At 50.3% G+C, this 26,487-nt stretch overlaps 1 protein-coding gene across 1 annotated transcript in view; it reads right to left on the bottom strand.

The window, feature by feature from the left end:
- Nucleotides 1-26,487, bottom strand: part of Adamtsl3 (ADAMTS like 3) — an 84,037-nt gene continuing 57,550 nt past the window's right edge. The window contains exons 20-29 of the mRNA XM_090321635.1: nucleotides 14,213-15,272; nucleotides 13,219-13,346; nucleotides 12,268-12,396; nucleotides 7,385-7,567; nucleotides 6,460-6,573; nucleotides 4,018-4,201; nucleotides 3,588-3,792; nucleotides 2,731-2,831; nucleotides 1,751-1,965; nucleotides 1-1,101 (exon numbers count right to left, since the gene is read on the bottom strand). Of these exons, the coding sequence (XP_090177761.1) occupies nucleotides 995-1,101; nucleotides 1,751-1,965; nucleotides 2,731-2,831; nucleotides 3,588-3,792; nucleotides 4,018-4,201; nucleotides 6,460-6,573; nucleotides 7,385-7,567; nucleotides 12,268-12,396; nucleotides 13,219-13,346; nucleotides 14,213-15,272 (2,426 nt within the window). The 3' untranslated portion in view covers nucleotides 1-994. The remainder of the gene's footprint in view (nucleotides 1,102-1,750; nucleotides 1,966-2,730; nucleotides 2,832-3,587; nucleotides 3,793-4,017; nucleotides 4,202-6,459; nucleotides 6,574-7,384; nucleotides 7,568-12,267; nucleotides 12,397-13,218; nucleotides 13,347-14,212; nucleotides 15,273-26,487) is intronic.

Genomic DNA, 26,487 nt, shown 5'->3' with positions numbered 1-26,487 from the left:
CCCTAAAGCCAACTCTGGCCTTAACTCTAGCTTTACTCCCTTTTTTTACTCACCCAAATCCAAACCCTGAAACTAACCTTTAACCCTTTTCCCTAAAGCTTAACCCAGATCCTAAAAATATAACAATTCTTAAGTTCTCTAACTTCCAGACTAACCCTAATTCACTTTGGATTTCTTGGAAAAATCAGCTCAAATTAAATATCTGCTATAAACAAGCTTTTCAACTATGTTTCCTAATATTTACTTTCTTATAAACTTTCCAAAATAAAAATCCCCAAGACTACTATTTTATCCATAAATTAGGTCTAATAAGACATGTATACTTTTTTTAGTACTTAGAGAAATTCTGTTCACAGCTCTTAAAAACAAAGCGTTGAATATATTACAAAATCAGTAGAGAAGGCTACAGTTTCCTCTCTGATTTCCAAGACATCTCATCCTCCACAGACAGGCCGAGCCGCAGAGTAGCAGCCACAACTACTCTGCTTGTTCCCAGGAATGGCCTGCACACATGCCCAGGAGACTGTTCTCTTTCACAGCTAAATTAAGGATCTGTCAGGGAGAATGTCATTAGAGCCAATACCCAAAAAGCTACTGGCCAGAGCTTATGAAGCTCTTGAAACTCCATAGCCTGAGAGTAGAGGAACCTGTGGCTTGCTGAGCTTCCCGAGTCTTCCGAGTAGATTACTCTCTGCCAGTTCACAGCTCCCAGCAAGGCCTGCCCTGCTTAGGGCCTTGGCCACTTCCCAATCACACAACTTGCTGAGGGCCCAAGTGCATGTGGCATACGCTGTGATTTTTAAGAATTCACCCTGAAACACGTCATTTACAAGGACTGAATTCAGAATTGGTGGTGGGAAATGTCTCCACATTACCCAATCTCAGCGTTGCTGTTTTCTCCTCGGCCCCTGAGCATGGAGTCTGGAGTCTTCAAGAAGGGCAACGATTGCTCTTTGGTCCTCGGATCCTCACACGGCATCGCACCACTGGCGGTTTAGCCGTCTTGGCACGATCTGCAGCAGCTCTGTTTGTAGAGGTCCAGAGAACACAGATGAAGTTGCTTCACGAATGAACAGTACTGAGTTGTGTCGGTGCAGTCTCCTACAAAAACAGGAAGAAACGCACTGTGTGTGGGCCACCAGAAGTCCAGTAAATGGCTTTTCTGGAAACCATAAACTGAGGTCACAGTGTGAGAAGAAGCCAGACTGTTGCTGGTTCAGGCTACTGGAGTCAGAAATGCACCTGGCTCCTTCTCCTCTCAGCCACACGGCACCTGCTGGCATGCTAGGTGCCCCCCCCCGCACCCCGTCTGCTGCTGCTGCTGCTTTGAGAGCTCAAGGCAGTACGAGATCAGCTTCCGCCAAACCCCAGAACCCCCTCCCCCAAAGTTTACAAAAGCTGTGCACCTGCTGCCTAGAAAACAACCTGTATGAAGCCTGACAAACTATTTCAGGACACCTGCTGTCCTACACAGGCCATGTACTCAGCTCTGTCTCGCTGGAGGAGACAGCCAGGCAGGAGGGAGTGGGTGGAGAGCCACCTTAACAGAGCACGTCAGAAAGTAGTGACGAATGCCACTGGGCACCCCCACTAAATCAGCCTCTGCCTCCCTAAGACCACTGTGTCTGAGACGCTGCACCCAGGGAGGCGCTGCTCTCCTAAGCTCTCACAGCGGCCCCTCCCAGGACCCAGAGCAGGCTGGCACCAGGTCCGGTGTGGAAGCAGCATGGGAGGGCAGGAGGGCACGTACTGTCACAGGTAGGTCCCAGGCAGTGCCTCCACGAGGGTGGTCTGCGTGTCTGCACACAGTGTCCCTCGGCCACAGGTTGGCAGGTCTTGGCATGGACACAGTGGACTTTCCGAGACTGGAAGCCACGGCCGCAGGCTGCAGTGCAGGGTTTCCAAGGTCCTGGGCGCCAGCAAGCATCACAGGCCCCCACCGTGCAGTTCCCCCTCCAGGGCGGTCTGGAAGGGAACACAGGAAAGGAGAAGGGGCAGGTGTCATGGACTTTGGGGGATGAGGGAAGAGAATGGGCGAAGCATAGCCAGGGTGCCAAAGTAAACATTCAAAGATGCAGGGGGAGGACCGCAAGTGATTGACGGCCTGGCCCAGTGCAGGGGGCTGGACCAGTAAACCACGCACCCCCCTCCCTGGACAAGCACCTCCCTAAGGGAGAGGTCACAGGGTGGAAAGCAGTACTCCAACTCGCCTGCAGGGGGAGACTCCATCCAAGGGTTAATTGAAGCAAGCCAGGTCCCCCCACACTTCCTGAGGGATGGAAGTAGGGGAGGGCTGCCCTGTTAACAACGGCTCTGGGCTTTGGGCCCCAAGATGAGTCACTCTAAACAGAGACCAATCCTCACACCAGAAGTCAGGCTGAATCAAAGGAGCATGTCGAAGGAGACTGCGCATCGTCTTATTACCGAATGTCTTCCCTTCCTTGCGCCAGCCTCTTCAGGTTGAGTTTTCTTTTATGCTAGCTAAAAGCAGCCACCTCCCTGCTTTGATGGAGGCCAAGAAGTCAAAGGTGGTAGATGGGGAAATAGCTGCCCTTTTTCAATGTTAGCCTCTCCCTTTTTGGGTGCTTTATGTTTCACACTCAACTGTATCAGAAATACCACATGTTGGCTCACATGTACTATTGAGGAGAACATTGGAAGTCATAGTGGGGCTTTTCAATCATGAGAAGCAGCAGGAAGGTAGAGGATTGTGCCCTGGGGTGGGTCTACCTCTTCCTGGCATCACAGTCTGGCCCGGAGCTGCTGTGGGGTCCACACACAACATGACGGCGTTGCGTGCCCCCGGCACGGCCCATGCAGCGTGCAGGACACTAGGAGGAAAGCACAGGCGAGTTGAGCTGTCGGCTTATACTGAGTTGGGTGGCTGCACACCAGCAGCCAGGGACCTGCAGTCCCACAGGCAGTTCAGAGGCTCAGAGCACAGCTCTGCATCTGCAGACCCACAACCCGCCCTCAGAGCTTCCATTCCCCGCTTAGCTCCGCAAAGAACGTAAGGTACTGCCAAGTCCTGCCTTTTCTGCTCTGTGCAGTGTTACACTAAGGTCAATTACAGGAAAAAACATGTAAAGTTTCATGAGCAGGTCTTAAACTTTTACATAGTCACAATACCCATTACTTTTATAATTTATTTCATGTTTGGAAAGGTCTTTCTTACTTCAATAGTTCTGTTTGCACTTAAAATTACTTTTACAATAGGCTGTTTAGTCAGGTGGACATTTCTTCTGGTATGCATTGGTTTCATTTTTCCTATAGGAGGCAGCTCCTCTCATACCATGTCTTTGTCTAGCTCTGTAATTCATGTGCCGTACAAATCTCCACTTAATAAACGCAACATAATGGTTTTCAGAGTTGCCTTACCAGAGTAGATTTTATAAGATTCTCCTCACCCCCAAACAGCGCTAAATGCTCACCCACAGTTCCTCTCACCAGGTCTGCTTCCAGGCTACAAGTGGTACAAATCAACTCTACCTCTAGACTTCCTATTCTGGACACACGGGAGCGATGTAAATATGGCCCCTTGGCCGGCCTGCCCTGGTGGGGAGGATGGTAGACAGACGCCGGCTGACCTGGCTCTCCAGCCTGGGAAGCTGTTGGCCACATGGACGGAGGGAACACGGCCTCCTCCCTGGAGGCTGGACTTTGGAGCCGCAGGCCTGGGGTGGCACCACCTCAACGGTGCCATTGGCTCTCTTCCTCTTGCAGGTCACCTGTCGGCTGTGGAACCCCTGGCCGCAAGGCACGGAGCACTCTGACCATGCGCTGGTAAACCACCTAGGAGGGAAGAGGCCAGCGCCTTCATGAGGCTAAGCACTGAGACTTCTAGGGCTGCGGGAGGCTCCAGGGCCTGGGCTCACCCCAGAGAGACCCAGGCGAGCAGAACCCTCTCTGGGAGGCTCCGTTGGGATTCAGAACACAACAACACTGAACCTGGGTGCGGGCTGGGTGCTGGATAACCTTTGTGGCACCTTGGCAGCAGTGAGGGAGAGGCTGGCATACCTGGCCGGGCAGTCCCGGGCGTCACAGGGCCGAAACCGGGGCCGTGGCTTCTGGAGGTGAGCACAAAGGGCCTCGCTCACTGCTTGCCCAGTGGCCCCCACACACCGGGGCCTCTGAACACGAGCTCCCGAGGGGCCACAGCTGGTGGAGCAGGGTGTCCAGGGACCAGACTCCCAAAAAGGCTCTGTAGGAAGGAAAAGAAACACTATGACAACTCCAAATAAGAAAGGATGGAGAGGGCAGCCCTCTGCCCTCTGGTGAGCTGCCTGTCTGCACTGTGCAGCACACACAGAGGGCCCAGCAAGGGGCAAGGGGCCCTTCACATCCTGCTTTCTCCCAACCAGCTTCTTATAACAGCAGCAGGGCGGTGGACAGCAGCTGGGAGGCGTGGGGCTGGCAGAGGTAAAGGAAAAAGAAAAAGAAAAAAATCCAAAAGAAATGATGTTTCCTTTAGAAAGGCGGAAGCTAACCCTGCCGACAATCACAGCTTCTCTGTGTTGGACTTCTTCTAAATAGCCATTCCTCCCCTGCTGACACGTGCTACAAGACAAGACCGGACACGACGATGACAGGTGTGTGCAGGACCACAGACCGTGATCACCGCAAGGAGTGGACAGCCACCGGCGGTGCCTAAGTCTCCTTCTTGATTTACTTTGTCTTACATGGCACATGGCACCATTCAGAACGGTGAAACAGATCCTCAGGATTACAGAGAGGGAGGAGGGAGGGAGAGAGAGAAAACAAGCAAACGAACCTCTTGGTACAAGGTCAGACATTCCAGAACTCATTTTCATCTAATTAATCTGTTCATCCCGGAAAGTAAGTGACAGTGTCCCCGGACGTCTTCAAGGATAGAGCTCTACCACGTGAGCCACAGCAAGGTGGTTTATTTTTTATTTACAGAGGTACAAACTGAGCGAAACCAAGTGCCTTGCCTAGCTCCTGCGACCTGCCAGCCCGACTGGAACCTACATGTCGGATTCCAATTTATGCAACATTTCACAAGAACACTTGGGTATTCAAGGTAGGACACTTCCACTTTTCTTTCAGAATGTGTTGCCCAGGTGTATTGACCCTCCACATTTCCTTCCTTCACAAGGACTCCATCCTCTCTTCCTTGTTTGTCTCTACTTTTTCATCCTGCACTCACATTCTTTCCTTCTTTTGCTCAGAACCAGGGAACACACCTGGAGATATTAAATGTTTTATGAGGTGAAGAAATAAAAATTTAAAATGTGCCATCTTTTTAATAATAAAACATTCATATTTCCGATGTCCAGTTTTATGAGGTTTCACAATTGTACGAACTTAGTAAGTGAATCTAAGCAAGCTGCATAACATTCTTCTCCAATCTAGGAAGTCTGCTCAATCTGCAACGACCGTTGACAAGTACATAGATATGGGTGCATATAATAATTAGTGGTAGCATTATGTCCAAAACAAGGATATGAGTTCCTCTAAGCCAGCAGTCCTACCACGTGATGCCATGTGATCCGCAGCTCAGTGCGGTCCCTCCTCTTTGCTCCTGTTCCACCCTAGGAAGTGGGGCTGGAAATCAGCTCCTACCATTGCTCCCATGTCATACAAGAGCTCAGAAGGACGCCCCGTGCAGATCATCCCAACGGAGCAGAATGTGCAGTCTCAGGGCTGTGTCTGTGTGGTTTCTGTGCACTTTCTGCTCATGCGCTACCCGGAGCTGAGATCAGCAGGGAGGCCTTCCTGTGAATCTGGCATTTTGGACTTCCTTAGCAATACCTTACTATTTCTGCCTTCTGAAGGGTTTTGCAAGCTTGGAATACTCAGATCGGACTTCCGCTGCTCCATGATACATGAAAACATGGATATGTAAGGGAAGGGTTTTTGTTGGTGGTGGTGATCACCATGGGACTTGAACTCAGGACCCAGTCACTGTCCCTGAGCATTTTTACTCAAAGCTAGTGCTCTACCACTTTGAGCCACAGCTCCATTTCTGGGTTTTTGGCAGTTAATTGGAGACTTTCTGCCCAGACTGGCTTCAGACTACAATCCTCTGATCCCAGCCTCCTGAGTAGCTAGGATTACAGGCGTGAGCCATCAATGCCCGACTAAAGGGCAAACCTTTCCTCAGTGTTTACTGGGTTGGCAATAGTTTTAAACTGGAAAAAAAAATCAACATCCATATCGCACATAGCAATGCACACCGGGGTTGCAGCTCTGGACCTCCTCAGAAGCAGACCCCCCGCCCCCAAAAATGCTTTAGTGTGGAAGGAAGAAGCCACAGCACCAAGGACTGAGGAGCATGAAAGAAGCTGGCCACATGCCTAGGAATTATTTCATGTGTTGTGGAATGCAAGACTCAGAGGGCCTTTGACTTAAATCCCTTTCTTTACATGTCTTACAAACAGGAAATCATACACACACATACACGCGCGCGCGCACACACACACCGCCCAAACTTCTCACCTTGAGGCGGGAGACCGGTTGGGTCACTGCTGTTGGGTCTGTGTGTGACGGCCAGGGGAATTTCCTTTTGATGTCCTTTAGGAAACACAACATGGCTGCTTGGCCATCTTCCTTCTGAGAAAACAAGAAATAACACAGTACCAATTATCAGTCATCTACTTTTCATTCCAGCCCGAGTGTTATACAGACAACTCCTGGGAAATAAATCCTTTCTGCTAGAACGCTGTGGCCCAGATGCTATGGTGCAGGTCTGCAGTATGGACGGAATTGGAGACTGTGCACACGGGGGGCAGCTGAACCTTCCCACACTTCTAGTCTGAAAGGGGAATAAGAATCCTCACTTGCCAGGCACGGTGGCTCATGCCTGTAACCCTAGCTACTCATCAGGCTGAGATCTGAGGACTGAGGTTCAAAGCCAGCCTAGGCACTAAAGAACATAAGACTCTTATCTCTAATTAACCACTAGAAAATGGGTTGAGGCCCAGAGTTGAAGCCCCATGACCCCCCCCAAACACACACAAAAGAATCCTCACTAGCACTCCAGGAGAGCCTTGGAGGAGCCAGACAGGTGGCAAGAGCCTCCCACCACCCATCTCACCTGCACCCGAGTACCAGGTACTCCCCTGAGCCCAGGACAGCAGCCCTTGCCCAGCAGATGGAGCTCCCCTGAGCCCAGGACAGCAGCCCTTGCCCAGCAGATGGAGCTCCCCTGAGCCCAGGACGGCAGCCCTTGCCCAGCAGATGGAGCTCCCCTGAGCCCAGGACGGCAGCCCTTGCCCAGCAGATGGAGCTCCCCTGAGCCCAGGACAGCAGCCCTTGCCCAGGACAGCAGCCTTTACCCAGCAGATGGAGCTCCCCTGAGCCCAGGACGGCAGCCCTTGCCCAGCAGATGGAGCTCCCCTGAGCCCAGGACGGCAGCCCTTACCCAGCAGATGGAGCTCCGTGGCTGCCGTGGCCTCACCCAGGGCATTGGCGGCTGTGCAAACGTAGGTTCCTTCATGCTCAAGTGAGATGTTCTGCAACAACAGGGAGCCATTGAGAAGCAAGGAAACACCATCGCCCAGGGGTCCTCCTCTCTTCAGCCACGTGACAGTGGGCTGGGGGACACCTGCGGAACAAATACAAACACGACAGAAGCAATGCCTTTAAGAACAGTGCCACAGAGTCACGTGAAAAATACATTGACCATGAGCCTGCAAAATGCGATTTCTCCCTTGGGTCTCGTCCCTGGGTACCCAACCCACTGAGGAACCAATGGGGATGGAGCTGCCTGCCTGGGAAAGCAGTTGGGCAGTGAGCCAAGAGTTGCCAAGTAGGAGCTGGTGTAGATGAGTGAGCCCGAGGCAGAGCCAGAGAAATTTCTCTCCTGTGGTCAGTAAATCTTTGGCAAACAACTAACTAGAAGTGATCTAGGTATCTGGAAACATGCAGCCCAAAGGAAGACTTGCAGTCTCTACAGAAACGTGTTGCTGTTCGCTGATGCCTTTGTGAAAGGGTAATTTCAGGAGACAAAAAGAAGCTGTGCACGCTGAGCCAGGGCCACTGTGGAGCAGAGCAGGGGAACAGGAGGCGGCCAAGCTAAGTCTCAGCTGGGCATCAGCTCCCCCACAGTTCTGTCACCCACACCCAACAACCACTGACTGTGTGACTGTCCCCATCCAGAACTCCACACACAGTGAGGACAAAGGATGTTTGGAAACTGCAGCTTCTGGCTTTTAGGAAAATGTACAATCTTCACATTCTATTATTCAATAACATTTTTAGAGTAGCTAGGTAAAATCACTATTGGTATCTTTGTGGGTTGTGCAAAATATATTTGGCTATCACAACAAAAAAAAACCATGAGTCTGTCTGGAGTTGTGACTGTTAGGTATAGGGTCTACAGAAACAAGTTCATTCAAGAAGAGGAAAGAAGCACACTACGGAAAACAACAAAATGGCAGGAAACATGATACAGTTCTCCATTGTGATTTTAAATATCCACAGGCTTAACTGCCAACCAAAAAAGACAGGGAGGAGCAGCAGACTGCAATAAAAACCAAAATCCAACTAAATGTTATATCCACAGACAAAAAACAAAACAACCGGGGGCCGGGAGTTTGGCCTAGTGGTTAAAGTGCTTGCCTAGCATGCATGAAGACCTGGGTTCGATTCCTCGGTACCACATACATAGAAAAAAGCCGGAAGTGATGCTGAGGCTCAGGTGGTAGAGCTCTAGCCTTGAGAAAGTCCAAGGACAGTGCTCAGGCCCTGAGCTCAAGCCCAGGACTGGCAAAAAAAAAAAAAAAAAAACCAAAACCACCTAAAGCTAGTAAACCCATCACTAAATGGGCAATGGAGCTAAGGCCAGACTTCTCAGAAGAGGTGAGAATGCAAGGAAAGGCATGAGGAAGTGCTCATCCCGCCTGTCCACAAAGGAAATACAAATCAACACAGCTCTGAGATTCCAGCTTGCCCAGTTAGACTGGCGAACATCATGAATTCCATCAACGAATGTTGGCAGGGACACAGGGGAAAAGGTACCCCGTTCCTTCGATGGTGGGAATGTAAATTAGTACAACCACTCTACACAGCAGTTTGGAGGTTCCTCAAAAAACTAACCAGCCCTTCCTTCCACCCCAGCCACGCCACCCCTGGGCATCTACCCTGAATATCACAAGCCAGGATGCCACAACTATAGACACGTCTACCTCCACGCTCACTGTCACACTGATCACGGTAGCCAAGCTGTGGGGACAACCTAGACGCCTTACAATAGATAAATGGGTCCAAATCATGTGGTAGCTATTCACAATGGAATTTTACACAGCCATAGGATACTAATGTCATTTGCAGAGACATGTCTAGAACTAGAACAAATCAGGTTAAATGAGGTAGCCAAGCTCAGACAAATGGCACTGTTCTCTCACAAGTGAAGTAGCTCTAACATGCACCAGGACATGACGAAGTGCACAGGATTCCTGGCACTCACCCCTGTGAGGCCCAAGAGGGGCTGCTGGAGAGGAACACCCAGGGCAGCGCCTCTGTGCATCTGTCCACACAAACTTACTTATCAAGATGAGCTCCAAGAAATGGAAGCAAGAGCCCTTTGTTCTTTTTTGTTGTCTTTCTCATGTGTCTTAGGGAGGGCGAGGAGAGACCCAGAAAGGGAGGGACCAAGGTGAACGGGTGCAGCAGGGACACTTCACAGTCACTACGTTGAAAATGAACTACACGACTTGTGGGCGGGACTGGAAGGAAAAACTGAGGGTGAGCAACAGGAAAGTACTCATCACCTGACTTCATCACCGCAACGCCCTACTTCACCTTTATAAAACCATAAGAAATAATAGGAAGCTGCTATAATTAGGGGCAAGTATTTCAAGAGCAACTGAAAAGCTTTTGAATTGAATATACCACTGATGGTCAGAAATTCCCATTTGCAATATGAAAACGTACTTTTTTTGTGGGTCATGGGGCTTGAACTCTGGGCCTAGACACTGTCCCAGACTTCTTCAGCTCAAGGCTACAGTCCTATCCTTGAGCCAAGCCCCACTTCCCATTTTTTCTAGTCATTCATTGGAGATAAGAGTCTCATGGTCTTCAGTGCCTGGGCTGGCTTTGAACCTTGATCCCCAGATCTCAGCCTCCTGAGTAGCTAGGATTATAGGCATGAACATGTACTTCCAGCTTGTGAGCGAGGTGACAGGTATGTGTCTAGGCAATGAGGCCTGGGCAGAGAAAACTGAGGCAGCCTTCTGTCCCCTGAACTTCCAGCCTCAGGCGTCAGGGAAACACGATGGATGACCTGTGGTGAGCCTGTCAGGAGCAGGACTGTCTCCAAGACACGGGCTTTCCAACGCTGCCTAACCTAGCGAGGTTCTTAAAGAGATGAACCCCACAGAAGTCTGAGTTGACTGTGGCTACTGGCCACGAGAAAACACTAAATCCATCAAAGCTTTGTTTAGAATGGCACACAACTCCAAACGCCAGTCGTACAGCCTGAGCTGCCGAGTTCCTGGGCTCTGAGTGCCTGAAAGATGGCAGCCAGGTGAGGCACAGCCTGGTAGCACAATGTCCAAGAAGAGCTGAAGCTGTGTGAGGCAGGGGGGGGGAAGCACCCTCAACCCTCAACTTTATGGAGAAGGAGGCGAGAAAGGAGGAAAGACGAAGGTGGAAGAGATAAAAAGGGGGATAAGGGAAAGGATGAGAAAAAGAAGGAAGAAAGAGAAGGGGGAGGGAAAAGGGAGAAGAAAGGAGGAAGAGGAAAAAAGGAGAGGAGAGAAAGGAGGAGAAAATGAGGAAGATGCAGAAGAGGAAAAGGCGGAGGGGCTCCCCCTCTTCCCGCTGCAGCTCAGCCTGGCTGAGAGACAAGACTGGAGCCAATGGCTCCGGGCTTGTAGTCCCCATAGGTCCTTTCTGGAGGCCGTGCTCTCAAGAACAGTTTTGTTAAATCCAGGCCCTGAACCCAGTCTTCTCATTGGCTTGCCTCTCTTCAAGCCCGACTTTTATACCCTGGGGAACCAGGAGGTTTGAGGAAAGGTTTCTTCCAGTAGAAGTCTTTGTTTCAAAATCCTCTGTGGGTGGAAGGCAACATAAACTGGAGAGTTTGTAGCAAGGAACCTGCTCTTGTGGCCATCTGCTTTTCTCCTAGGCTGCCTACAGAGCCCTTGGCTGCCTCTGTAAGGAGGGGTGGTCTTGGCCTAAAACCCTGGTCGCTGTGGGTGGAGTCATTTGGGAGGCTAGAGAGGTTTGTCAAAGGTCTGAGTATGCCGAACGTGGCAGGACTTCCAGGGGATGAAAAGTAACGCCTCAGGGGCCAGCAAGTTTCCACGGCTGTGCCCTGGATAAAAACGTCTACAGGAATGGAGGGGGGGCAAGGGAGGGCTGAGGCGGGTGCAGCCTTTGTCCCCAGGGTGTGTCCTCCTTTCTCTGCACCCTGCTGTCGGGGAGAGAGCGCTCATCTCATGGGGCGGCCCCTCAGAACGCAGGGATCTGGCCCCCCACCCCCCCGCAGTCGAGCCCAGTCCGTGCAGTGGAGGTTGAAGGCACAACCCATGTTCAGCTCGTAAGACCTCAATTTTGAGTTCTACGTATCTATAAGGAGCTGATAAAAAGCCATTCACCCAACTTCCTCACCCTGCAAAACGTACACAAAATACCAGTTTCCCTGAGCCCAGGTTAGGACAAGGACCTAGAGTGTCGCTGGCTAAGGTGAGGTGGGAGAAAGCAGGCTGAAGGGTGAGGGCTGAGGCTGGAGGTTCAGCAGTAGCTCAGCACATGCAAGGCCCTGGCGCTACCAGAAACAGAGGGAAAAAAAAAAAAGGAGAATCTGTCAGAAAGATGTGTCCTGTTGTAAACCCATCAAAGACCCACTGAGGACAGCAGGACCCCCAGCTTGGTCCAGCCCACAGCCAGTAGCCAGTCCTGCCCTCCCCTGCAAGCTGCCCTCCCCTGAGGCCTGCCCACAGCCAGCTCTGCCACTCAGAACAGTTGGCTGATAGCCACAGTCACAGGACACACTAGACTCAGGAAGTCCTTTGTCCTGCACATTCTCCTCACAGGCTGGTGTGAAGTCACTCCTGGGAGTTAACCTGTCCGAGTGCACTGAAAGTGAAGTTTCTGAGCCATACGGTTGAGGGACCAGGGTACCCTCATTACCCGACAGCTGGCCACATGCCTCCCTCCTGGCCATGGTCACAGTCAACTCTTTCAGGACGCTGTAGGGTCACACTGGTCTCACGGGACACTGGAGGGTCACACTCACCTCTCACAGGACACTGGAGGGTCACACTCACCTCTCACAGGACACTGGAGGGTCACACTCACCTTTCACGGGACACTGGAGGGTCAGATCTGCTCCCAGGGCTGCCTCCACAGTGCTGCCGACCACAGTTGAGAGGTCACTTTGTTCTGGTTTGGTGACATTGTTCTTAGCAGATGAGATGACAGGTGCCTCTTAATTCAAAGGGAGCAGGGGACTTGTTAGACCCGGCTGAGCTTTGCCCGGGTTTTTTTTTCCCCACAAATGGAGGCTTTCAGGGATTATTGCAACAACCCTAGACACAGCGGGGATGGTTTGGCTTTATAGTTGACATTAAGGATGACTCCCCTTTGGTGGTTTGAAAAGAGCAGGCGCTCAGTTGAGAAGAAGCAGAGACGTTCACGCAGGCAGCCCTGGAAGAGCTGAAGCCCAGACAGAACATCCTGGGGATGGGGTTACGGCCTTCTGGGCCAGGATGGAGAGGCAGCACTGGGGGGGGAGAATGGGGAGCAGACCCTCCCATCCATCGTCTCCACTTCCAGGAGCCCCTCACGCGGAGCCCAGAGCCAGCAATGAAAACATCTCCCAAGTGTGCTCCAGGGTCCTCGGGGAAGTCTGAATTAAGCATTTTAATTAATAGGAGACAAATGCCCATGTGAAAGTTTCATGGAGACAACGATAACAAAATTACAGTCAAGAATCCACCCAAAGACTTTTAACTCCCATGTGTGATCCTTAGTGAATAAATTTGTTCACAGACTCCCTCGGCAAGCACACTCTGCGTGTAACGCACAATTGGTCTGTGTGACGCAGACAGTGGGATGTGGGGTGGGGTCCAAGGGGGACATATGATGTCATCTCATACCTCCTGAGGCAGAGGTCGGGGTGGACTCCAACAACCTGCCTCAACAACCCTGCCAGAGGACTGTGACAGACTGTCACTCTGTAAGAACCGTCACTCTAGAGTTCAATGGAAAAAAACAACAACAAGGCGAACGGAGACACGTGAGCATCACCTGCCCAGAGCACAGGAGAGCGCTCCACGCCCGAGCCCAGACGAGCAGCCACGAAGCATTCGTATAGCCCTTGTTCTGTCCTGGTCGGGTTCCTGATCTGAATCTTCTCAGCTCCATCTATGACTATCCTGTAGGACAGTAGGAAAAAAAAAAAACCCGCATTATTCAAGTAACTGCAGGGAGCTGCAGCAGGTGTGAATGGAGAGCAAAGGTGGGGAGGTCTGCAGTGATGACACGCCGGCAGAGGGTGGAGAAGCTACATGCCAGGCCAGCAAGGACAGCCAGCCCCGCTCCTCACGGCTTCTTGAGTACCAATGATCCTGCAAATTGCACTCTGAGAATCAGGTAATTAATGATTCGAATCTGCTCCTAAACCTGGGTTGGGTCATCCATGTATTTTTCTTTACCACTCCATGTGTGGACTTAACGACAGGGCTGTTCCGACCTCTCAACCTTTCTTCTTGACTCGAGTCCTGTCGTCCCTCACTTCCTGTTGCTTCAGCCACAATGAACTTCCAGCTGTTTCCAGAACATTGATCTGACACTCTTTCATCACCCACATACTTCTGTATGTACCGTGTATTTCGTGTGGTGAGGCCATCTCTTTCTGGAAACTTCCTGAGTCCTGGATCAAAGGTCATTTACCCAGCATTCCTCTGTTTATGTTTGACCCCCTCTGGCTTCCTCTCTGGTTCATAAGGAGGTTTTATGAATACCTATTTATTCCCATTGGGAAAGGCCGGATCTTACAGCTGTGGCTTCTCAGTGCTAAACACAGTGAGTTCTACATAGCAGGTTTCCAAAAACCTTGAGTAACTCCATGCGTGAGTGAAAGGAACAAAGGAGAGTCCTGGTACCCAGTGCTGGCACAAAGAGGACGGGAGACACCCAGGAAGCACACTTGCAGGAGTGCCCACAGACATGCAGGAAGCTCACCCCCATGCCAGCACAAGGACGACGCACGTGTCCGACAGGAGCCTCACCCCTTACTCACCGTGCTGAAGGCTGCAGCGGCACCCCGTCCTTGGTCCACGTGTACGTGGCGTCGGTGGGGACCGGCAGGCCGCACAGGAGGGTGATGGCCTGGGTCATGTTTGTGATGTACACGGTGTTTCCCATCTGGGCAGTGATGGTTTTATTGAAGGAGACAGCAGAGGGCTGTGTCCGCCTAAGAATGGGCCCTCTGGGCCTGAAGGTCAGCCTGCCTGAGCGGGGCCGGGTGAAGCTCTGGGGCCCACTTCCGGCTTGCCACACGTCCGTGGTGGCCGAGGGCTCCTCTTCCCGGCGGCGCCCCTGCTCGGCAGCACGTTGCGCCCGGGCCAGCTCGGCCGCCAGCTGATATATCACCTGCGACACGAGGTCCTCGCTGACCTCTCCCATCTCCAGCAGCTGACTCATGTTCCTTCTCAGCTCCTCAAACTGAGCTGCATCCATGCTGTAGGCGCCCTGATGCACTGCGGCTTTCAACCGTTTGTCCTCCAGGCCCCAGGCATCACTGCCACCCTCAGAGCCGCGGCCACAGCGGCCCAGCAGAGCTCGCAAGAGAGGCTGGTGCTTGATTTGGCCATCGGGTGGGTAAAGCTCATCTTTGTGACTCCACACTTGCCACATCTTATGCCATGTGGGTCCCAAGCTATTGGCTTCCCCGTGGCCTACCCGGGAACGTTCCCTGGCGTGTTCTCGCGGTGCCACGAGCTGGCTGTCTGTGCAGATGAGCTGGAGAGCCACCGTTTCCCGGGCAGGGCCTGCCACGCACCGGTACACCCCGACGTCGGTGGCCGTGAGGCAGTGGATCTTCAGGGAGCCTGACCTGGAGATGCGCACTTGTCTGGAATCCTGCAGGCGAAGGCCGTCCTTCTCCCACTGGATCAGAGACTTCTGGAATCGGCGCACCGGGCACTTGATGATCACAGACGTGTTGGGCAGCAGGTAAGCCCGGCTCCCGACAGTCAGGTTGATCCGCTTCTCCTCCCGGGTCTGGATGTAGACTCTTCGCACGCTGAGAATCTCGGGGCCCTGACTTCTGAGTCTTGGCTTTGTCTCTTGCTTCATTTCTAAAGGGGGAAAAAAAAGGATAGAAAAGAAATGCAAAAATAAATACTTTTTGACAGTATCCTCCCAGACTAATAAAAGCCTACTTTTTCTATTAAAAAAACAACACATACTGGAGTGAAATGAAAGATGTGTTCTTCAATAGCAAGGAATGCAGGTTTAAATGAGTGGCTTTTTACAAAGCCCTGGTCAGGGGAGAAGTGAAGGGAAAGGCTCATGAAATGTGGGTGGTGGTTATTCCTACATTTGACACCTGCTCTATGCCATAGCCCTGTGACAGCTTCCTAATGACTCAACTTTGGGGTCACTGCAGAAGCTGGTCGGAGCTTCTGGACCTCCACCACCATCAGGCAGGGTGGAGCCATGGCTACCGCAAGTCTGAGGGAGGAAGAGAGAGTAGAGATGTGAGTGGATGCCCTAAGGGGTCTGCGGAGAACATGACATGGGCCCCTGCACACGGCGCAAGGACACGGCTGCTGCAGCCCGCGGTGGCCCCGTGGTGCCTGGAGATGGGGTGCACTCAAGACAGAATCGTCGTTTCTGTGGTGAGAGCACGTTCCACAGATGTAGTTGGTCCAGGCCTCCTGCTCTTGGCTGAGGGGGTGGGGGGAAAGTGTATCTTAGGGTCTGCTCAGGAACGTTCCAGCTCATCCGGTATAGGGTCCTGACCTGCTCCCAGCTGCTGCCCACAGAGGAACGCCTTGCCTTGTCCAGCCAGGGTGCACCCAGTGCTTTCCACTGGTGACAAGAACTGAACTTACTATTGCACAACAGTGCTCTAAATCAGAAAAGAATATCCAGATGCCTGGGTCACGATATACTTCATGGGACGGTCTGAAAGCTTAATCTGCACAGCACCAGTTGCCTGTCACTCCAGTCTATCCATCTCTCCTTACAAATGAATGTACACACACTCCCTATCTTACCTATGTACTATGTGTCTATCTAACCCCTCTGGCATCTGTCTCTCTCCCTGTCTCTCCCCCACGCCCCCCAGGCCCTCACAGGGACTTTCCTCGCGTGCTTCTTTGGAGATTCCCACGCATGTGCCATGGGCCTCAGCCTCCAGCACCCTCTACAGCTCTCTAGGATTTGCATAGTGCGAATCCACATCTCTATTTGGTTTTCTAGCACTGGAGTTTGAACTCAGGGCCTCTCAGCAAGCTGACAGGAATTCCAATCCCTGCACAAGTGAGGTGGGAGAATGTAGAGGAGGCTCTGTGCCGTGTGGAGAGCAAGCAGTCGGCCTCCACGATACAGATGTTTGGTGGGCTCAGAAACAGGATGGAGCAAAGAAAAACCTACTCATCTTATTTTCCTCATTTTATTCTCCCTACAGCTTGAAATTCTACTCTACTGTCCATGCCATGCCGTACTGATGTGTAATTTTTTATTCTGCACCACCCTGCATGCTCCAATAACTTCAGTGCACTCCCACGCTATTCTCTTGTTATTTTAGATGAAGATGCCAGTGCGACACCAGCTGACCTCTCCTCCAGGCCAATAAGAGCCCCTGTGCCCACTCTCAGTGAAAATTGGGGCACACCTCCCAAGGCATTCCCACATTCCAGGGGACTTTGAAACTTGGACTCTCTAATCTTGGGAATCTCAAGGTTCTCAAAATACTCTCAGGAAAAAAAATCTTACATTGCCATGGATCTGCCAAGAGAGCATCTGAGTGTGGGATCAAGAGGCACACAGAACGAAGGCTCCACTGGCCACGCGGGCCTGGGGCTCGGGCCAGGCCTCCCCAAGGTCCTGATTTATCATCTTAAAATGTGGACAGTGTAATGCAGGGAGGGGAGCTAAATGAGATAATGCATTCAAAGAACATTTCTCAGTAAGAGCTCCATAATCTAACTTTGCTTTTATCACTTTATTTTGCGAGTTTCTCCAGAAAGAGAGCCATGCTACATGAAAACAAAAAAAAATTGTTCACGTATAACTCCATTCTTCCCAGGAGCAAGGTGGAGGGCGGGGCAGAGGGGTGAGTGCTATTTTACCGAGGGAAATTCAAGACAGCAGAAACATAGAGAAGGGAATTGACCCAGTAACCATTACTTCAATCCCCTCCCTGTCTCCTCACCATTTCTCCACTGCCAAGTTTCAAACCAATATCAGGCCAAGACCGATTTCCTTCTCCAGGACCCACACATGTGAGACACACACACACACACACACACACACACACACACACACGGTGGGATCTACAGGGTGGAGGTGTTCATGACCTACAGGGTGGATGTACTCATGATCTACAGGGTGGATGTGTTCATGATCTACAGGGTAGATGTACTCATAATCTACAGGATGTATGTACTCATGATCTACAGGGTGGATGTGTTCATGATCTACAGGGTGGAGGTGTTCATGATCTACAGGGTGGATGTACTCATGATCTACAGGGTGGAGGTGTTCATGATCTACGAGGTGGATGTACTCATGATCTACAGGGTGGATGTACTTATGATCTACAGGGTGGATGTACTCATGATCTACAGGGTGGAGGTGCTCATGATCTACAGGGTGGATGTACTCATGATCTACAGGGTGGACGTACTCATGATCTACAGGGTGGACGTGCTCATGATCTACAGGGTGGAGGTGCTCATGATCTACAGGGTGGATGTACTCATGATCTACAGGGTGGATGTACTCATGATCTACAGGGTGGATGTACTCATGATCTACAGGGTGGATGTACTCATGATTTACAGGGTGGATGTACTCATGATCTACAGGGTGGAGGTACTCATGATCTACAGGGTGGAGGTGCTCATGATCAACAGGGTGGAGGTGCTCATGATCTACAGGGTGGATGTACTCATGATCTACAGGGTGGATGTACTCATGATCTACAGGGTGGATGTGTTCATGATCTACAGGGTGGATGTACTCATGATCTACAGGGTGGATATGTTCATGATCTACAGGGTGGAGGTGCTCATGATCTACAGGGTGGATGTGTTCATGATCTACAGGGTAGATGTACTCATGATCTACAGGGTGGAGGTGTTCATGATCTACAGGGTGGATGTACTCATGATCTACAGGGAGAATGTACTCATAATCTACAGGGTGGATGTACTCATGATCTACAGGGTGGAGGTGTTCATGATCTATAGAGTGGAGGTGCTCATGATCTACAGGATGGATGTGTTCATGATCGACAGGGTGGATGTACTCATGATCTACAGGGTGGAGGTGTTCATGATCTACAGGGTGGAGGTGTTCATGACCTACAGGGTGGAGGTGTTCGTGATCTACAGGGTGGATGTACTCATGATCTACAGGGTGGATGTACGCATGATCTACAGGGTGGATGTACTCATGATCTACAGGGTGGATGTGTTCATGATCTACAGGGTGGATGTACTCATGATCTACAGGGTGGATGTACTCATGATCTACAGGGTGGATGTACGCATGATCTACAGGGTGGAGGTGTTCATGATCTATAGGGTGGATGTACTCATGATCTACAGGGTGGATGTACTCATGCTCTACAGGGTGGAGGTGTTCATGATCTACAGGGTGGATGTACTCATGATCTACATGGTGGAGGTGTTCATGACCTACAGGGTGGATGTACTCATGATCTACAGGGTGGAGGTGGTCATGATCTAGACGGTGGAGGTACTCATGATCTACAGGGTGGATGTACTCATGATCTACAGGGTGGATGTACTCATGATCTACAGGGTGGATGTGCTCATGATCTACAGGGTGGATGTGTTCATGATCTACAGGGGTGGATGTACTCATGATCTACATGGTGGAGGTGGTCATGATCTAGAGGGTGGAGGTGTTCATGATCTACAGGGTGGATGTACTCATGATCTACATGGTGGAGGTGGTCATGATCTAGAGGGTGGAGGTGTTCATGATCTGCAGGGTGGATGTACTCATGATCTACAGGATGGATGTGTTCATGATCTACAGGGTGGATATACTCATGATCTACAGGGTGGAGGTGTTCATGATCTACAGGGTGGATGTACTCATGATCTACAGGGTGGAGGTACTCATGATCTACAGGGTGGAGGTGTTCATCACCTACAGGGTAGATGTACTCATGATCTACAGGGTGGAGGTGTTCATCATCTACAGGGTGGATGTACTCATGATCTACAGGGTGGAGGTGTTCATGATCTACAGGGTGGAGGTGTTCATGATCTACAGGGTGGAGGTACTCATGATCTACAGGGTGTATGTACTCATGATCTACATGGTGGAGGTGTTCATGGATCTACAGGGTGGAGGTGCTCATGATCTACAGGTTGGATGTACTCATGATCTACATGAGGGAGGTGCTCATGATCTACAGGGTGGATGTACTCATGATTTACAGGGTGGATGTACTCATGATCTACAGGGTGGAGGTACTCATGATCTACAGGGTGGATGTACTCATGATCTACAGGGTGGATGTGTTCATGATCTACAGGGTGGATGTACTCATGATCTACAGGGTGGATATGTTCATGATCTACAGGGTGGAGGTGCTCATGATCTACAGGGTGGATGTGTTCATGATCTACAGGGTAGATGTACTCATGATCTACAGGGTGGAGGTGTTCATGATCTACAGGGTGGATGTACTCATGATCTACAGGGAGAATGTACTCATAATCTACAGGGTGGATGTACTCATGATCTACAGGGTGGAGGTGTTCATGATCTACAGAGTGGAGGTGCTCATGATCTACAGGATGGATGTGTTCATGATCGACAGGGTGGATGTACTCATGATCTACAGGGTGGAGGTGTTCATGATCTACAGGGTGGAGGTGTTCATGACCTACAGGGTGGAGGTGTTCGTGATCTACAGGGTGGATGTACTCATGATGTACAGGGTGGATGTACTCATGATCTACAGGGTGGATGTACTCATGATCTACAGGGTGGATGTACGCATGATCTACAGGGTGGAGGTGTTCATGATCTATAGGGTGGATGTACTCATGATCTACAGGGTGGATGTACTCATGCTCTACAGGGTGGAGGTGTTCATGATCTACAGGGTGGATGTACTCATGATCTACATGGTGGAGGTGTTCATGACCTACAGGGTGGATGTACTCATGATCTACAGGGTGGAGGTGGTCATGATCTAGACGGTGGAGGTACTCATGATCTACAGGGTGGATGTACTCATGATCTACAGGGTGGATGTACTCATGATCTACAGGGTGGATGTGCTCATGATCTACAGGGTGGATGTGTTCATGATCTACAGGGGTGGATGTACTCATGATCTACATGGTGGAGGTGGTCATGATCTAGAGGGTGGAGGTGTTCATGATCTACAGGGTGGATGTACTCATGATCTACATGGTGGAGGTGGTCATGATCTAGAGGGTGGAGGTGTTCATGATCTGCAGGGTGGATGTACTCATGATCTACAGGATGGATGTGTTCATGATCTACAGGGTGGATATACTCATGATCTACAGGGTGGAGGTGTTCATGATCTACAGGGTGGATGTACTCATGATCTACAGGGTGGAGGTACTCATGATCTACAGGGTGGAGGTGTTCATCACCTACAGGGTAGATGTACTCATGATCTACAGGGTGGAGGTGTTCATCATCTACAGGGTGGATGTACTCATGATCTACAGGGTGGAGGTGTTCATGATCTACAGGGTGGAGGTGTTCATGATCTACAGGGTGGAGGTACTCATGATCTACAGGGTGTATGTACTCATGATCTACATGGTGGAGGTGTTCATGGATCTACAGGGTGGAGGTGCTCATGATCTACAGGTTGGATGTACTCATGATCTACATGAGGGAGGTGCTCATGATCTACAGGGTAGAGGTGTTCATGAACCACAGGGTGGATGTACTCATAATCTACAGGGTGGAGGTGCTCATGATTTATAGGGTGGATGTCCTCATGACCTACAGGGTGGCTGTACTCATGATCTACAGGGTGGATGTACTCATGATCTACAGGGTGGAGGTGCTCATGATCTACAGGGTGGATGTGCTCATGATCTACGGAGTGGATGTACTCATGATCTCCATGGTGGAGGTGTTCATGATCTACAGGGTGGATATACTCATGATCTACAGGGTGGAGGTGCTCATGATCTATAGGGTGGATGTGCTCATGATCTACGGGGTGGAGGTACTCATGATCTACAGGGTGGATGTGTTCATGATCTACAGGGTGGAGGTGTTCATGATCTACAGGGTGGATGTACTCATGATCTACAGGGTGGAGGTGTTCATGATCTACAGGGTGGATGTACTCATGATCTACAGGGTGGATGTACTCATGATCTACAGGGTGGATGTACTCATGATCTACAGGGTGGAGGTGCTCATGATCTACAGGGTGGATGTACTCATGATCTACAGGGTGGACGTACTCATGATCTACAGGGTGGACGTGCTCATGATCTACAGGGTGGAGGTGCTCATGATCTACAGGGTGGATGTACTCATGATCTACAGGGTGGATGTACTCATGATCTACAGGGTGGATGTACTCATGATCTACAGGGTGGATGTACTCATGATTTACAGGGTGGATGTACTCATGATCTACAGGGTGGAGGTACTCATGATCTACAGGGTGGAGGTGCTCATGATCAACAGGGTGGAGGTGCTCATGATCTACAGGGTGGATGTACTCATGATCTACAGGGTGGATGTACTCATGATCTACAGGGTGGATGTGTTCATGATCTACAGGGTGGATGTACTCATGATCTACAGGGTGGATATGTTCATGATCTACAGGGTGGAGGTGCTCATGATCTACAGGGTGGATGTGTTCATGATCTACAGGGTAGATGTACTCATGATCTACAGGGTGGAGGTGTTCATGATCTACAGGGTGGATGTACTCATGATCTACAGGGTGGAGGTGTTCATGATCTACAGGGTGGATGTACTCATGATCTACAGGGAGAATGTACTCATAATCTACAGGGTGGATGTACTCATGATCTACAGGGTGGAGGTGTTCATGATCTACAGAGTGGAGGTGCTCATGATCTACAGGATGGATGTGTTCATGATCGACAGGGTGGATGTACTCATGATCTACAGGGTGGAGGTGTTCATGATCTACAGGGTGGAGGTGTTCATGACCTACAGGGTGGAGGTGTTCGTGATCTACAGGGTGGATGTACTCATGATGTACAGGGTGGATGTACTCATGATCTACAGGGTGGATGTACTCATGATCTACAGGGTGGATGTACTCATGATCTACAGGGTGGAGGTGCTCATGATCTACAGGGTGGATGTACTCATGATCTACAGGGTGGACGTACTCATGATCTACAGGGTGGACGTGCTCATGATCTACAGGGTGGAGGTGCTCATGATCTACAGGGTGGATGTACTCATGATCTACAGGGTGGATGTACTCATGATCTACAGGGTGGATGTACTCATGATCTACAGGGTGGATGTACTCATGATCTACAGGGTGGATGTACTCATGATCTACAGGGTGGAGGTACTCATGATCTACAGGGTGGAGGTGCTCATGATCAACAGGGTGGAGGTGCTCATGATCTACAGGGTGGATGTACTCATGATCTACAGGGTGGATGTACTCATGATCTACAGGGTGGATGTGTTCATGATCTACAGGGTGGATGTACTCATGATCTACAGGGTGGATATGTTCATGATCTACAGGGTGGAGGTGCTCATGATCTACAGGGTGGATGTGTTCATGATCTACAGGGTAGATGTACTCATGATCTACAGGGTGGAGGTGTTCATGATCTACAGGGTGGATGTACTCATGATCTACAGGGAGAATGTACTCATAATCTACAGGGTGGATGTACTCATGATCTACAGGGTGGAGGTGTTCATGATCTACAGAGTGGAGGTGCTCATGATCTACAGGATGGATGTGTTCATGATCGACAGGGTGGATGTACTCATGATCTACAGGGTGGAGGTGTTCATGACCTACAGGGTGGAGGTGTTCGTGATCTACAGGGTGGATGTACTCATGATGTACAGGGTGGATGTACTCATGATCTACAGGGTGGATGTACTCATGATCTACAGGGTGGATGTACGCATGATCTACAGGGTGGAGGTGTTCATGATCTATAGGGTGGATGTACTCATGATCTACAGGGTGGATGTACTCATGCTCTACAGGGTGGAGGTGTTCATGATCTACAGGGTGGATGTACTCATGATCTACATGGTGGAGGTGTTCATGACCTACAGGGTGGATGTACTCATGATCTACAGGGTGGAGGTGGTCATGATCTAGACGGTGGAGGTACTCATGATCTACAGGGTGGATGTACTCATGATCTACAGGGTGGATGTACTCATGATCTACAGGGTGGATGTGCTCATGATCTACAGGGTGGATGTGTTCATGATCTACAGGGTGGATGTACTCATGATCTACATGGTGGAGGTGGTCATGATCTAGAGGGTGGAGGTGTTCATGATCTACAGGGTGGATGTACTCATGATCTACATGGTGGAGGTGGTCATGATCTAGAGGGTGGAGGTGTTCATGATCTGCAGGGTGGATGTACTCATGATCTACAGGATGGATGTGTTCATGATCTACAGGGTGGATATACTCATGATCTACAGGGTGGAGGTGTTCATGATCTACAGGGTGGATGTACTCATGATCTACAGGGTGGAGGTACTCATGATCTACAGGGTGGAGGTGTTCATCACCTACAGGGTAGATGTACTCATGATCTCCATGGTGGAGGTGTTCATGATCTACAGGGTGGATATACTCATGATCTACAGGGTGGAGGTGCTCATGATCTATAGGGTGGATGTGCTCATGATCTAGAGGGTGGAGGTGTTCATGATCTACGGGTGGATGTACTCATGATCTACATGGTGGAGGTGGTCATGATCTAGAGGGTGGAGGTGTTCATGATCTGCAGGGTGGATGTACTCATGATCTACAGGATGGATGTGTTCATGATCTACAGGGTGGATATACTCATGATCTACAGGGTGGAGGTGTTCATGATCTACAGGGTGGATGTACTCATGATCTACAGGGTGGAGGTACTCATGATCTACAGGGTGGAGGTGTTCATCACCTACAGGGTAGATGTACTCATGATCTCCATGGTGGAGGTGTTCATGATCTACAGGGTGGATATACTCATGATCTACAGGGTGGAGGTGCTCATGATCTATAGGGTGGATGTGCTCATGATCTACGGGGTGGAGGTACTCATGATCTACAGGGTGGATGTACTCATGATCTACAGGGTGGATGTACTCATGATCTACAGGGTGGATGTACTCATGATCTACAGGGTGGAGGTGTTCATGATCTACACGGTGGATGTGCTCATGATCTACGGGGTGGATGTACTCATGATCTACATGGTGGAGGTGTTCATGATCTACAGGGTGGATGTACTCATGATCTACAGGGTGGAGGTGTTCATGATCTACAGGGTGGATGTACTCATGATCTACAGGGTAGAGGTGTTCATGATCTACAAGGTGGAGGTGCTCATGATTTATAGGGTGGATGTCCTCATGACCTACAGGGTGGCTGTACTCATGACCTACAGGGTGGCTGTACTCATGATCTACAGGGTGGAGGTGTTCATGATCTATAGGGTGGATGTGCTCATGATCTACGGAGTGGATGTACTCATGATCTACAGGGTGGATGTACTCATGATCTACAGGGTGGAGGTGCTCATGATCTACAGGGTGGATGTGCTCATGATCTACGGGGTGGATGTACTCATGATCTACATGGTGGAGGTGTTCATGATCTACAGGGTGGATGTACTCATGATCTACAGGGTGGAGGTGTTCATGATCTACAGGGTGGAGGTGTTCATGATCTACAGGGTGGATGTGTTCATGATCTACAGGGTGGAGGTGTTCATGATCTACAGGGTGGATGTACTCATGATCTACAGGGTGGATGTGTTCATGACCTACAGGGTGGATGTACTCATGATCTACAGGGTGGAGGTGCTCATGATCTACAGGGTGGATGTACTCATGATCTACAGGGTGGAGGTGCTCATGATCTATAGGGTGGATGTCCTCATGATCTACGGGGTGGATGTACTCATGATCTACATGGTGGAGGTGTTCATGATCTACAGGGTGGATGTACTCATGATCTACAGGGTGGAGGTGTTCATGATCTACAGGGTGGAGGTGTTCATGATCTACAGGGTGGATGTGTTCATGATCTACAGGGTGGATGTACTCATGATCTACAGGGTAGAGGTGTTCATGGACATACAGGGTGGATGTACTCATGATCTACAGGGTGGATGTGCTCATGATCTACAGGGTGGAGGTGTTCATGATCTACAGGGTGGATGTGTTCATGATCTACAGGGTGGATGTACTCATGAACTACAGGGTTGAGGTGTTCATGATGTACAGGGGGGATGTACTCATGATCTACAGGGTGGAAGTACTCATGATCTACAGGGTGGAGGTGTTCATGGATCTACAAGGTGGATGTACTCATGATCTACAGGGTGGATGTGCTCATGATCTACAGGGTGGAGGTGTTCATGATCTACAGGGAGGATGTACTCATGATCTGCAGGGTGGAGATATTCATGACCTACAGGGTGGATGTACTCATGATCTACAGGGTGGAGGTACTCATGACCTACACGGTGGATGTACTCATGATCTACAGGGTGGAGGTGTTCATGATCTACAGGGTGGGTGTACTCATACCTACACGGTGGATGTACTCATGATATACAGGGTGGATGTACTCATGACCTTCAGGGTGGATGTATTCATGACCTACAGGGTGGAGGTGTTCATGATCTACAGTGTGGAGGTGTTCATGATCTACAGGGTCGAGGTGTTCATGATCTGCAGGGTGGATGTACTCATGACCTACACGGTGGATGTACTCATGACCTACAGGGTGGATGTACTCATGATCTACAGGGTCGATGTACTCATGATCTATAGGGTGGAGGTGTTCATGATCTACAGGGTGGAGGTGTTCATGATCTACAGGGTGGAGGTGTTCATGATCTACAGGGTGGAGGTATTCATGATCTACAGGGTGGAGGTGTTCATGATCTACAGGGTGGATGTACTCATGATCTACAGGGTGGATGTACTCATGATCTACAGTGTGGATGTGTTCCTGATCTACAGGGTGGATGTACTCATGATCTACAGGGTGGATGTACTCATGATCTACAGGGTTGAGGTGTTCATGATCTACAG

Source organism: Megascapheus bottae, chromosome 30 (assembly GCF_031878675.1).
Source record: "Megascapheus bottae isolate mThoBot1 chromosome 30, mThoBot2.hap1, whole genome shotgun sequence".
Lineage (NCBI taxonomy): Eukaryota > Metazoa > Chordata > Mammalia > Rodentia > Geomyidae > Megascapheus > Megascapheus bottae.
This window is presented reverse-complemented; position numbering and strand designations above follow the sequence as displayed.